The 15,191-nt window shown below is 41.8% G+C and overlaps 1 protein-coding gene across 1 annotated transcript in view; it reads left to right on the plus strand.

Moving 5' to 3' along the window:
* The first annotated feature begins 9,379 nt into the window (after positions 1-9,379).
* LOC122559891 (fer-1-like protein 4) overlaps positions 9,380-15,191 on the plus strand; it is a 349,022-nt gene continuing 343,210 nt past the window's right edge. Inside the window, exons 1-2 of the mRNA XM_043709999.1 lie at positions 9,380-9,645; positions 14,274-14,329. Of these exons, the coding sequence (XP_043565934.1) occupies positions 9,567-9,645; positions 14,274-14,329 (135 nt within the window). The 5' untranslated portion in view covers positions 9,380-9,566. The remainder of the gene's footprint in view (positions 9,646-14,273; positions 14,330-15,191) is intronic.

Below are 15,191 nucleotides of genomic sequence, written 5' to 3' on the forward strand. Positions count from 1 at the left end.
TAGGAACGATGTGGAAGCTTTGGAGAGGGTGCAGAGACGATTTACTAGGATGTTGCCTGGAATGGAGAATAAGTCGTACGAGGATAGGTTGAGAGTTCTCGGCCTTTTCTCGTTGGAACGGCGAAGGATGAGGGGTGACTTGATAGGGGTTTATAAGATGATCAGAGGAATAGATAGAGTAGACAGTCAGAAACTTTTTCCCGGGTACAACAGAGTGTTACAAGGGGACATAAATTTAAGGTGAAGGGTGGAAGGTATAGGGGAGATGTCAGGGGTGGGTTCTTTACCCAGAGAGTGGTGGGGGCATGGAATGCGCTGCCCGTGGGAGTGGTAGAGTCGGAATCATTGGCGACCTTTAAGCGGCATTTGGATAGGTACACGGATGGGTACTTAATCTAGGTTAGAAGTTCGGCACAACATCGTGGGCCGAAGGGCCTGTTCTGTGCTGTATTGTTCTATGTTCTATGTTCTATGTTCTACACCACACGTAACTGAACTCCAGGATGAACATTTCCCATTAACCACCACCCTCTATCTTCTTTCAGCTAGCCAGTTTCTGATGCAAACCGCTAAATTACTCTCAATCGCATGCCTCCATATTTTGTGCAATAGCCTACCGTGGGGAACCATATCAAAAGCCTTACTGAAATCCAACTGCTTTACCCTTATCCACCTGTTTGGTCACCTTCTCAAAGAACTTAATAAAGTTTGTGAGGCACGACCTACCCTTCACAAAACTATGTGTTGACTATCCCTAATCAACTTATTCCTTTCTGGATGATTATAAATCCTATTTCTTATAATCTTTTCCAACACTTTACCCACAACCAAAGTAAAGCTCACTGGTGTATAATTACCAAGGTTGTCTCTACGCCCCTTCTTGAACAAGGGAATAACATTTGCGATCCTCCAGTCTTCTGGCACTACTCCTGTAGACAATGACAACATAATGATCAAGGCCAAAGGCTCTGCAGTCTCCTCCCTGGCTTCCCAGAGAAATCCCATCTGGCCCAGGGGACTTACCTATTTTCACACTTTCCAGAATTGCTAACACCTTCTCCTTGTGAACCTCAATCCCATCTAGTCTAGTATCCTTTATCCCAGTATTCGCCTTGACAACATTGTCTTTTTCTAGTGTGAATACTGATGAAAAATATTCATTTAGCGCGTTTCCTATCTCCTCGGACTCTACACATAATTTCCCACTTAGAAGGCTCATAAAGCATGTCTCAATGACTACCAACCAATGGCTCTAACTTCAGTGGTCATGAAGTGCTTTGAAAGGCTGGTCATGGCATTAATCAACTCCAGCCTCCCCACTATTCTTGACCCACTCCAATTTGCCGATCAGACCAACAGATCCACGTCAGATGCCATATCACTTGCTCTTCACTCCTCACTAGAACACCTTGGCACCAAGAATAGCTACGTAAGGATCCTACTCATTGACTACAGTTCAGCCTTTGACACTATCATCCACTCGAGACTGGTTACTAAACTTAGTGATCTCGGGATTAAGCCCCAGTCTCTGCAACTGGATCCTCAGTTTCCTGACCCACAGGCCACAATCAGTGAAGATTGGGGACAATATTTCATCCTCACTAACACTCAACACTGGAGCCCCCCAGGGGTGTGTACTCAGCCCCCTACTGTACCCACTGTATAGCCATGACTGTGTCGACAAATACCACACGAATATCATTTACAAGTTCACTGACAACACCACCATAGTCAACTGAATCTCAGATGGCGACGAAACAAACTACAGACAGGAGGTAGAAGACCTGGAAAAATGGTGGACTGCGAACAACCTAGCTCTTAACACCGGCAAAACCAATCAACTCAATATTGACTTTCGGCGAGATGTTACTCATGCTCTTCTACACATTAACAGCACAGAGGTGGAGCGAGTGGAGAATGTCAAGCTCCTGGGAGTGGTCATCCACAACAAGCTTTTTTGGACTCTTGATGTGGATGCACTGGTTACAAAGGCCCAACATGTCTTCTTCCTCAGGCAGCTAGGAAATTTGGCATGACGACAAATACCCTTGCCAACTTTTATAGGTGCACCATCGAGAGCAGTCTGTCTGGATGTATCACTACCTGGTATGGCAACTGTACCATTCAAGATCGGAGATGGTTACAGGGAGTGCTAAACTTGACCCGGACAATCACAAAGGCCAACTTCCCATCTATAGAATCCATCTACCAGGCCCACTGTCAAAGAAAGGCCGCCAGCATTCTCAAAGATCCATCCTACCCTGGCATTGTTTTTCTACAACCTCTACCATTGGGGAGAAGGTACAGAAGACTGAACATATGCATCAGCCAGTTTCGTAACAGTTTCTGCCCCACTATTGTTAGAATACTGAATGGACTCACAAACTCTTAACATTTGCCTGTACCTGTGTTTTTGTTTTTGCTGCTGTTTACCTATTATTTACTTATCTATGCTACTTAACTATGTAGTCTGCCTGTATTACTCGCAAGACTCAGCGTTTCACTGTGCCTTGGTAAACGTGACTATAAATTCAATTCAATTCAAATTCACTACTGTCCTTAACTGGCCCTAATCTTACTCTACTCATTCTTTTATTCTTGATCTACCTAAAGAAAGCTTGAGAGTTTTCCTTGATCCTTTCTGCCAACAATTTCTCATGTCCCCTCCTGGCTCTTCTTAGCTCTATCTTTAGGTCCTGCCTGGCTAAATTGTAACTCTCAAGCACCCTAACTGAGCCTTTACCTCTCAATCTAACATAAGTCGTCTTCTTCCTCTTGTCAAAACATTCAACCTTTGTAGTAAACCATGGCTCCCTTGCTTTACCTCTGTCTCCCTGCCCTACATATAAATATACTTACCAAGGACACGCAGTAGCTGTTCCTTGAATAAGTTCCACATTTCAATTGTGCCCAGCCCCTGCAATTTCCTTCCCCATCCTATGCATCCTAAATCTTGCCTAATTCATCATAATTGCTTTTCCCCAAGCTATAAGTCTTGCCCTGTGCTGTATACCTATCCCTTTCCATCGCTAAAGTAAACATAACTGAAACTGATCCTGCATCCACTGATGTTTATAGAAGACATTTCCAAACGTCTACCATCATTTCTGACATTTCTCTTGAATGGTCTGGCCTCAATTCTCAGGCCATGTTCCATAGTTCTGGAGTCTCCAATCAGTGGAAATGGTTTATCTTTACCTACCAGGTTTTTTCCTGTGATTACCTTGAAGACTTTGATCAGACCTTAACCTTCTAAATTCCAAGAAAACAGGCCTAATTTATGTAATCTGTTTTCATAACTTAATCCCTGAAGTTCAGATATCATTCTTGTAAACCTATATTGTATTCCATCTGAGGCCTGTATATCCTTCCTAAGTTGTATTGCTCAGATCTACGCAAAGCAGTTCGAGAGATCCAACCAGGATTTTACGTAGCTGCAGCATACCTTCTGCATCCTTACACTTCAGCCCTCGAGATATCTAGGAAGTACATTGATAAAGTCATAGACAGACATTGAAGTACATAGGCCCTTAAGCCCAACTTGTCCATGCCTTTCAGGTTTCCTAAACGGAACTAGTCCCATTTATGATGTTTCGAGGAATTCAATTAAATCTCTCAGGTTTTCTGTTCTAATGAAAATAATCCCTGCTTATCCAATCTTGCCTCTCAGCCAATCCTCGAAACATCATAAAAAAGCTCCTCTGTACACATTTGTAGTGTGAATGCGATCACAAGCTTACTTTAATTGAGTAGAACTGTACACAAAACATTAATAGATTTATACAGTTCCACCGTACCTTCTTTGATTTTGTACTCTAGGTCTTGGCCAATGTATGAAACTATGCTTTACCTTCTTGACTACTTTATCTATTTGGAGAAAGTGAGGAGTGCAGATGTTGGAGATCAAAGTCAAAATGTGTGGTGCTGGAAAAGCATAGCTGGTCAGACAGCATCTGAGAAGCAGGAGAGTCGATGTTTTGAGCATAAGCTCTTCATCAGGAATTCTTTGAAACATTGACTCTCCTGCTCCTCAGATGCTGCCTGACCAACTGTACTTTTCCAGCACCACAAGTTTTGATTCTGATCTCTAACATCTACAATCCTCTCATTCTCCTACTGTCTTTTGTCACCCCGTCCCCGTAATCGTGCCCACCACTGGTAATCAAAAATCTATCAATCTCTACCTTAAGCATTCTTGAATACCGAGCCTCCACAGTCCTCACAACTGTCCTCATCTCTGACCTAAATGGCAATCCCCTTATTTTGAAACTGTGTTGCCTGATTCTAGACTTCCCAACCAGCGGAAACATCTTATTTGCATCTATCCTGTCTATCCCTTTAAGTACTTTGTAAGTTTCAATGAATTCACCTGTCATTCTTTCAAACTAAAGAGAAACAGGTCCAGTTTTTTTTAATTCATTCATGGGTTGAGGGCATCGCTGGCTAGCCCAGCATTTATTGCTCAACCCTAATTACCCGTAGGGCAGTTAAGAGTCAACCACATTGCAGTGGGTCTGGAGTCTCGTGTTGGCCAGACTGGGTAAGGATGGTGGTTTTCCTCCCTAAAGGACAATAATGAACCAGATGTGTTTTTCCAACAATCAACGTTGGACTCAATTCCAGATTTTTAAAAATGTAATTCAAATTCCACCATCTGCTGTGGCGGGATTCAAACCCTGGTACCCAGAGCCTTTCCTGGTCTCTGGATTAAGAGTCCAGCCCATTGCCTCCCCATTTACCCAATCTCTCCTCAGCCCCATCATCTCAGAAATGAATCACAGAACCATGTAGGCCCTCAGAATTTTTGTCTCTGCAATAATATCTTTCCTGAGATCAGGAGCCCAAAACTGCACAAAGCTCCAGGTGTGGTCTAACTAAGATTCTTATGCAAGTTTTGAGAAGATTTGTAGCTCAGGTTGAGGTTCTGGATGTAGGTTTGCTCGCTGAGCTGGAAGGTTCATTTCCAGACGTTTTGTCACCCTACTAGGTAGCATCTTCAGTGGGCCTCCAGGTGAAGCACTGCTGATGATTCCTGCTTTCTATTAATATGTTTGGGTTTCTTTGGGTTGGTGATATCATTTTCTCTTCTTTTTCTCAGGGGTGGTAGATAGGGTCAAACTCGATATGTTTGTTGATAGAGTTCCAGTTGGAATGCCATGCTTCTAGGAATTCTCGTGCATGCTTAAGGTAGAGATTGATAGATTTTTGATTACCAGTGGTGGGCATGATTACGGGGATGGGGTGACAAAAGACAGTAGGAGAATGAGAGGATTGTAGATGTTAGAGATCAGAATCAAAACTTGTGGTGCTGGAAAAGTACAGTTGGTCAGGCAGCATCTGAGGAGCAGGAGAGTCAATGTTTCAAAGAATTCCTGATGAAGAGCTTATGCTCAAAACATCGACTCTCCTGCTTCTCAGATGCTGTCTGACCAGCTATGCTTTTCCAGCACCACACGTTTTGGCTTGTCCTAGAATGAATGTGTTGTCCTAGTCGAAGTGGTGTCCTTCCTTATCTGTATGTAGTGGCTAGTTGATGTTCATGTATCCTGGTGGCTAGTTTTCTGCCTGTTTGTCCAATGTAGTGTATTCAATTAGCTTTCCTAATAGCTTGCTGAACCTACACATTAGCCTTCATTGACTTATCAACAGGATACCTAGATATCTTTGTCATCTAGTCATTCCAATCTCTTAATATTTAAGAAAACCCCACATACCTGTTTCTCCAACCAAAGTGGATAACCTCATATTTTTCCACTTTATATTCCTTCTTCCATGTTCTTACCCATTCACTAAATCTGTCCAAATCCTCATGAAGCTGCTTTACATCTCTGTCATAACAAACATTCCCACTTTTTGTTGAATAATCTGCAAATTTTGAAATATTACATTTGATCCTCACCTCCAAAATGTTGATATATATTGTGGGCAGATGAGGCCCAAGTACTGATCCTTGTGGCAACCCACTAGTCACAGCCTGCCAATTCTTTCATTCCTACTCTTTATTGCTAGACTATTAATGCAGAGATCCAGGTAATGTTCTGGAGACCCTGGATTTGAATCCTGCCATAGCAGATGGTGGAATTTGAATTCAGTAATAATCTGGAATTCAGTAGTAATCTGGAGTCTAATGATGACCGTGAAACCATTGACAATTGCTTTCTGTCTGTTAGCCAATCATTAATACATGACAGTACATTACCTCCTATCCCATGTACTTTAATCATTACAGTTTGTGCGAAGATTTGTAGGCCGCAGTAGTCTGGCTGTCATACATCAGGAGCATCTCGGAACTGACAGCCAGACTACTGCGACCCCTAGGACTCATAACGGCCATACATTAGGAGCATCTCGGAACTGACAGCCAGACTACTGCGACCCCTAGGACTCATAACGGCACACAAACCAACAGCCACGCTCAGACAACAACTCACCAGAACGAAGGACCCGATACCCAACATGAGCAAAACTAACGTAGTGTACAAAATACCATGCAAGGACTGCACAAAACACTATATAGGACAAACAGGAAGACAGCTAACAATCCGCATACATGAACATCAACTAGCCACGAAACGACACGACCAGCTATCCTTAGTAGCCACACACGCAGACAACAAGCAACATGAATTCGACTGGGACAACACTACTATCATAGGGCAAGCCAGACAGAGAACAGCCAGGGAATTCCTAGAGGCATGGCATTCATCCACAAACTCCATCAACAAACACATCGACCTGGACCCAATATACCAACCACTACAGCGGGCAGCTGAAACTGACAAGCGAAACCGGCAGGGACAGACCACTATAAACACCGGAGGAAACATCAAAGAAGCGCTTCGCAGGAGGCTCCCAAGCACTGATGATGTCGCCTAGCCAGGGGACGAAACGTTTGCAACAAAAACTTTAATCATTACAAGCAACCACCTGTATGAAACTTATAAATGTCTTTTGAAAATCCAAATATCCTATATTCATTGATTCTTCTATATCGATTTTGGTCATAATGTGTCCAACAAGTTTGTTTAACATAGTTTCACATTTACAAATTCATGCTATGACCACTTAGATCATTATCAACCAGGTGTCTATTTATCTCATTATAATATACAGTATTCCCACATGTTCCCAACTACCAAAGTAATGCTAAAAAGTCTCACTCACTCTCTCACTCTTTAAATAGCGGATTGACATTTGTTATCTTGAAATCCACAGGAATTATTTATGAATATGTAGAATTTTGAAAGATAATAATCAAAGCATCAACTATGCCAACACTTATTTCCTACAACACACTGAGATGAAGATCGTCAGATCCTGAGGATTTATCAACTTCCAACCCCATTAAATTCTCCAGGACAATCTTTTTACTAATTATAATTTCCTTGAATTCCCCATTATCCCCAGCCACTAATGCTCTAGGTTCAACCATCTATATCTGCTTTATCAATGACCTTCTCTCTACCTTAAGGTTAGAACTGGAGATATATGCTGATGATTGTACAATGTTTAGCACCATTTGTGACTCCTCAGGTACTGAAGCTGTCCATGTCCAAATATAACAAGACCTGGACAAGAGCTGACAATTGACAAGTAACAATTACACTACACGTACCAGGCAATGGCCATCTCCAACAAGAGGGAATCTAACCATGTCCTCTCAACATTCAATACCGTTACCGAATTCTCCACTATCAGTATTCTGGTTACTGTTGACCAGAAAACAAACTGGACTACCCTTGTAAAAAGTGTGTCTACAAGACCAATTCAGAGGCAAGGAATCCAGCAGCAAGTAACTCACCTCTTGTCATCCCAAGTCATCTACAAGGTGGAAATCAGGAGTGTGATGGCACAGTTCCCATTTGCCTAGTTGAGTGCAGCTCCAACAACACTAATGAACCTGACACCATCCAGGACAAAGCAGCCTGCTTGATTGGGACCGCATCCACAAACATTCACTGCCTCCACCACTGATGGTCAGTAGCGGCAGTGTGTACTATATCTAAATTACACAGCAGAAATTCACCAAAGCCCCTTAGCACCTTCCAGGTCCACGATCACTTCCATCTAGAAGAACAAGAGCAGCACATACGTTCATCACGTGCAAGTTCTCCTCCAAGCCGCTCACCATTTTGTCTTGCAAGTATATCATCAGACCTTCAGTGTTGCTGAGTGAAAATCCTGGCGCTCTGTCACAGTATTGTAGTCTACCTACATGCCAAGGACTGCTGCAGAAGAAGGCAGCTCACCAAAGGCAATTAGGATGGGCAACAAATGCTGGTCAAGCTAGTGACACCCACATTTCCTAAATAAATAAAACAATTCTATTCACTCTTGTTTTTATTAACTAATGATATCCGATCAAAGTTATTAGGTTACATCACATGGGAGCTTTTGATGGCGTCGTCCCATTGTCAAAGGGCGGAAAATGCAGCAATTTTTTTAGTTCATTCACAGGATGTGAGCATTGTTGGCTAGGCCAAATATATTGCTCACCCTAATTGACCTACAGGCAGTCAATCCACATTGCTGTGGGTCAAGAGTCACATGTAGGCCAGACCAAGTAAGGATGGCAGATTTTCTTCTCTAAAGGGCATTGGTGAACCAGATGGATTTCCCCCGACAATCGTCAATGGTTTCATGGTTATCATTAGACTCCAGATTATTACTGAATTCAAATTCTGGTGAGATTCAAACCCAAGACATTACCTGAGTCTCTGGATTAGTAGTCAGTGATAATACCATTCAGGCTGTCACCTCCCCTCATGGGCCTTTTGCAGTGTTATAAGCCAGTTTAGGTTTTGATCTCCCTGTAGTAGTGAAAGAGCCAAAGTAATTGTGAAAAATTAGAACATCACCTAATGCATCTAGGACAGCGAATTTACAGCACATCCCATCTTGTCATTACCTTCTTTTAGTAAAACGCGGTTATTAACAGAAGAAAGGAAGGTAAAGGAATACTTCACCTTGACATTTCTTTGTTATTTCTGTCATAAGTATGTGTGAAACATGATAACCATTCTTTACTAAGTTTAATTACAGTTTGGTGAGTCAGAGTTGGCATTCAGGACAAAGAAGTGCTTGCAGTGATGGGGTTGGCCATATTCGCGATACATTTGGAATAAGGAAATAAAGCTCAAAGTCAGAAAAGACCAAAATACATGTAGAGGTTCCAGGAGTTTGAACACAAAGCTGACGTGTAAAGATGTGAAAATTGAAAATTATTTGTGTTTGTTTTGCATATAAAGAAAGTTACCTAACCATTTAATCATTCATTTTGTTGATATTTCTCCATGTGCGGCTGGAGGGCGGAAACATCAGAGTTTTAATTGTGAAGTTTTTGGATTGGGTGTGGGTGTTTTGACAGATAAACCAGGAATCTGATTGAGCAACTTGTTTTACGCAGAGAGGAGGCTCGAAACCCGGCAGCTTTCAGCAGTTAAGAGTCTGCCTCACGATTCACCCCAGCCAGCAGTTTCATTTCACCAAGATGAGACCATGTTTGCACTTTCAGAAAGGGAAATAACAACGTTCACAATTGCAGCAGCGTGATTTGAAAGCTCCCCATGTCTCTCACTCTGTTTCTGAAGAAGGTTTCTAACCTGAGTGGGAAGTATGACCGCCAGGTTCATATCACATTCCGAGGTAAGGAGCCGCGCTGAAAGCTTCTTCCCCAAGGGAGACTCCCAGCTGTTTGCGATGGGAAAGCCTGGAAACCGGGAAAAGTCTCAGCGTCACCAGAAAGTTTAGGAAAAAGTATCCGATTGTGGACAGTATTGCAGTAGGGTGTCAGTTAGCTCCGCTGGATGGTCTGTCTTCCCTCGGCGTTTACGCTCAGGTTAAACCACCACTAGTCGTCTCTCTGAAGCAGCCCGATGGCGAATTTTGGATTAGTGGTGCTGGAAGACCACAGCAGTTCAGGCAGTATCCAAGAAGCTTCGAAATCGACGTTTCGGGCAAAAGCTCTTCCTGATGAAGGGCTTTTGCCCGAAATGTCGATTTCGAAGCTCCTTGGATGCTGCCTGAACTGCTGTGCTCTTCCAGCACCACTAATCCAGAATCTGGTTTCCAGCATCTGCAGTCATTGTTTTTACCCCTATGGCGAATTTACCTTCCTGTACTGTCATGTTGTGGAGCCAGGGGTGAGACTCCCTGTGGGGGGACTTTTCCTTCCCTACACTCAGGAGTTACTTCACATGCATAGCTGGAATACCATGACACACCATCCAGAATTAAAATATGTTCACCATCTTCCCTCACTAAGTCCAAATTTTAGTTCTCCCTCCCCAATAGTATTGTGTGTTTACCTGCATCCCAAGGACTGCAGTAAGAGGGTGTATCACCATCGCCGTTCTCTCTCCAGGGCAATTAGGGATAGGCAACAAATGCTGGCTTTGTGTCACCCACAGTCCACGAAATTTAAAAAGAACTTATGTGATTAATTCACTACCTTGGTACATGGATAGAAAGGCAGATCAAAATCAAAATGCTGCAGATACTGATAATCTGAAATAAAAAGAAGAGAAACTGAACATGCACAAAAGGCCTGGAATCATCTATAGAAAAAGTATTGATTTAATGTAACACTCCATTACAAATACTCCAGCAAAATGTCATCAATTGAACCATTATTCATTATTAATGATTATTCTCCTAATATTTATCCCATAGTTGCTACAATCTCTCCTACTGCCCTTGTCTCTTAATTTTCACTTCAGAAGACAAGAAACCAGACAGGAGGACCAGAGAAAATAATAAAGAAAATTGGTCATTAATTCATCAAAGGCTGCCATGTTAGTACTAAATAATGAAATCCCTCTTTCAGAATTAAGCTGCATCTTGAGCGATCCTAATGTCTTTATTTTGGGTATCTTAATACAAAAGACTATTCTAAATATTCAGCACATCTAATTAACAAAATCCAAAATCAGCTTTATTTGAGTATTGCTTTACGTTTTTCATTTATATTCACCTGGACAATTCAAAAGAAATGGTTGAAAAGAATGCACCTTCAAGGTTGCAATCAGATCAGTTGTGATCGTATTGAATGGAGGAACGCGCTAGAGAAGCTGAATGGTCCACTCCTGTTCCTAATTTATGTGTTTGGATGTATCCAACTTTTCTCTGCCTTTAAAAAAAATCACTCATGGGATCTGGGCATCACTGACTGGGCCCAGCATTTATTGCCCATTCCTAGTTGCCCTTGAGAAGGTGGTGGTGAGCTGCCTCCTTAAACTGCTGCAGTCCACCTACTGTGGATTGACCCACAATGCCATTAGGGAGGGGAATCCTAGATTTTGACTCAATGACAGTGAAGGAACAGTGATCTATTTCCATGTCAGGAAGGTGAGTGACTTGAAGGGGAACTTTCAGGTGTTGTGGGTGGCACGGTGGCACAGTGGTTAGCACTGCTGCCTCACAGTGCCAGAGACCCGGGTTCAATTCCCGACTCAGGCAACTGACTGTGTGGAGTTTACACATTCTCCCCGTGTCTGCGTGGGTTTTCTCCGGGTGCTCAGGTTTCCTCCCATAGTCCAAAGATATGCAGCTTAGGTGAATTGGCCATGCTAAATTGCCTGTAGTGTTAGGTAAAGGGGTAAATGTATGGGTGAGTTGTGCTTTGGTAGGTCGGTGTGGACTTGTTGGGCCGAAGGGCCTGTTTCCACACTGTAAGTAATCTAATGTTCACATATGCTTGCTACCCTTGTCCTTCTAGTTAGTAGTGGTAATGGATTTGGAAGATGCTGTCTAAGATACCTTGGTGCATTTCTGCAGTACGTCTTGTAGATTGTACACACTACTGATACTGACTGTTAGGGGTTCAGGAGCTGAGTAGCGCCACATCCACAAACAGGCAAAAGTGAGGACTGCAGATGCTGGAAATCAGAGTCTAGATTAGAGTGGTGCTGGAAAAGTACAGCAGGTCAGGCAGCATCTGAGGAGCAGGAAAATCAAAGCTTTGGGCAAAAGCCTGGTGAAGGGCTTTTGCCCAAAACATCGATTTTTCTGCTCCTTAGATGTTGCCTGACCTGTGCTTTTCCAGCACCACTCTAACCTAGACCCACATCCACAAACAAGTCAGCTGCTTTGTTCTGAATGGTGTCCAGCTTTTAGAGTGTTGTTGGAGCTGCACACATCAAGCAAATGCGGAATATTCCATCACACCTCTGGTTTCTGTCTTATAGTGTGCAGGCTTTGGGAAATCAGGAGTTGAGTTACTCACAGTCCTTATATGACTGGTCCAGTTCAGTTTGTGAACAATGGCAACCCAAGGCTGTTGATAGTTGGAGATTTAGTCACGGTCACACCATTGATTGTCAAGGGCTGATGGTTAGATTCTCTTTTGTTGGAAATGATCTTTGCATGCACTTGTGTGGTGCAAATTTTATTTACCATTTGTCAGGTTATGGCTGGATATTGTCTAGACCTTGCTGCATTTTAGACATTTTCAGTATCTGAGGAGTTATGAATGGTGCTGGACATTGTGTAATTGGATATCAGTGAACATCCCCACTTCTGACCTTATGATGGAGGAAAGATCATTGATGAGGCAGCTGAAAGGTGCAGAGATGTCCTGCAGCTGAGATGATTGACTTCATAACCATTCCTTTGCTATATTAAATTGCATTCACATTTCAGCAACAATGTTTGAATTCGTCATGATTAATTTAGTTTGTGCACTCAGATTCCTCCATTTAACCAAAGCTAGGCGAATGTTCCGGTCTTGTTTAAATCCTGTGAACCCAATTTCTTTTTTATGAGCATGAGCTTCCATCCAGATTCGCAGATGATCAACCAAAAGGTTTTGCTGTCTCTATCGCTCTGCTCTTTCTCTCCTCTGTCTCTATTCCTGTCACAAACTGACAAACTGAACATCAGTTCAACAGTGTCTTCCATGGACTTCACCCCCCCTACTTCTCAAAGTTAATGTGCATGGTGACATGAGTCAAATAATCCTTGTATTCAGGTAGAAATGTAATTTAGTTATTCTTTAAACTTCTAACTTCAGTAAATATTGGAACTAAGTAGACAGTTTAAAGTATAAATGTATGCTTATGCATTTATAAAACACAACTTTCCTAATATTTTTAATATTTTGGAGACCAATAGTCAACATAATGCTTTAATCATTGTTTACAGGCATGACCATCTTGCACCTTCTTCCCAATGAAACAACTTGGGCCTTTTTAAAATCTTTAACAACCAAGTTTGCTGGTTCATTGTTGGCACAACACAAATCAGGTCATATGACCCTCTTTATTTTACCCTAAATTAGAAATATTATAACAAAATAATATTGTAATACCTTGTATTTGTAACACTTCCAAACAAAGATGTTGATTCTGGAATTTATATAGATTTGTCATGGTACAGACGGAGGTCATTCAGCTCATTGGTACAAAGTATTCCATTTGATTCTGACTAGTGTTTATAAAATTTTCACTATAATTTCCTTGCTTCTGCACTCTGTATTCTTACTTATAAAGCTGAATGCTTTATTAACTGCTTCATTCAACTCATCCTACAATCTTCATGAGGTGACTCTGCTTGTGTGCCACTGTAGTATTGTACCTTTATATTTTCTCCCCGTATCCTTCCTACAAAAACAAATCACTCACACCTCTCTGTATTAAATTCATCTCACACTTTTCCATCCATTTCACCAACCTGTCCACATCTTCTTGAAGTTCATCATTAAACAGGAAAAGATGAGTCCTAACAGTGTAATTGCTTAAGGAGCTTTAGAACATTGAGTTATTGACAAAAATAATAAATAAAATCAGACTTGTAAATAAGATAATACATAGATAGACAGCAGTCTGATTGGACTGCAACAAATTTACAGATTTGCAGAGTTATTACAGCATAGATGGCCAACATTCAGCCCATCAAGACCATGCTGCAGAGCAATCCGAATACCTTGCTCTAACCCAATAACCCTGCAAGTTTATTTTGCTCATGCCAATGGCTGACTAGATTTCAACATTAATTCTATTTTCTTGTCTGTTTTCCCAACCATTACTCTTCCCTCTCTTGTATGCCAAAATAGAGATAGAAATTGTGATGAGTTAGTAAGTCCAATATTGTAATATGGTTATCAGGATGATAGAAAGTGGGCAAGATGGACATTGACAATTTCTCATTGAACTGTCCTCACAATTCAACTGGATAGAATAGACATTCAGTTCTTAGAATTTATTAAATCATTTGGCTTTAAAAACCTGTCATGACTGACATAAAAATTAACAATATGTTTCTTCATCTGTTCTCAGGTTATACACACTTGACTAGGAAAGTGAAATGTGAATATGAAGCTGTCTTCAATGAGGTAAGATTTCAACATGTAGTTTTCTCAGCAATTAATGATGTTAACCTCAAGTCCCAGTTAAGGAACATTCATGCCATAGAGTGAATAACTAATTGACTATTCAATTATCTCAACATTTTCTGTTTCTCCTGGGATGTTTTTGCTGAACAAAAGCTAAAAGTCATGAATCACAAATGTATAGGTTACAGACAACATGTTGTTCTTTCACAGGCTTGAACTGATTTGACTTTCTGATAATCTTAATCCACACCACGAAAGCCAGTATCCCATAATCAAGTCACCCTTTATTTACATGTGCATAATACACAACGCTGATCCAGCCAGCACAGAGCCAGCACCCAGAGTGAACAGAACCCCTGACACTCTTGTTTACATATATTTTTTCTTTTTCTTTTTTTTTCTATTTTTGTTTTTTTTGTTCTTCTCTATTTTCTTCTCTTTCCCCTCCCACACTACTGCCTAAGTGTGGTATTGCTTATATTTTCCCCAACACCCATGTTGTGTGAGACACAGTGAAAGACAACAGGTGTACAAATCTTTATTTAATTTCCACCACCAGGTAGAAAGAAAACACCCAAGTGGCCAATGACAAGCAATGCCCTTCTCATCAAAGGGCAATGCTGCGTGATCAAAAAAGTGAAGGGAAGGGTAGGGATTCAATCAAAATAGAGTTGGAAAGGGAAACAAAGCACTCCACTGCCCTGCAGTGCCCACCTCTTCTTGAACAACTCGAGGAAGTTGGTAGATACTGCGTGCTCCTTCTCCAGGGACACCTGGGCTCTGACGTAGCCGCGGAAGAGGAGCAGGCAATCGGCCATAATGACCCATTCCATGGCCTGCTGCCTGGACCTGTTGGCCAGGC

This window comes from Chiloscyllium plagiosum, chromosome 20 (genome assembly GCF_004010195.1).
Source record: "Chiloscyllium plagiosum isolate BGI_BamShark_2017 chromosome 20, ASM401019v2, whole genome shotgun sequence".
In the NCBI taxonomy this organism is placed as follows: domain Eukaryota; kingdom Metazoa; phylum Chordata; class Chondrichthyes; order Orectolobiformes; family Hemiscylliidae; genus Chiloscyllium; species Chiloscyllium plagiosum.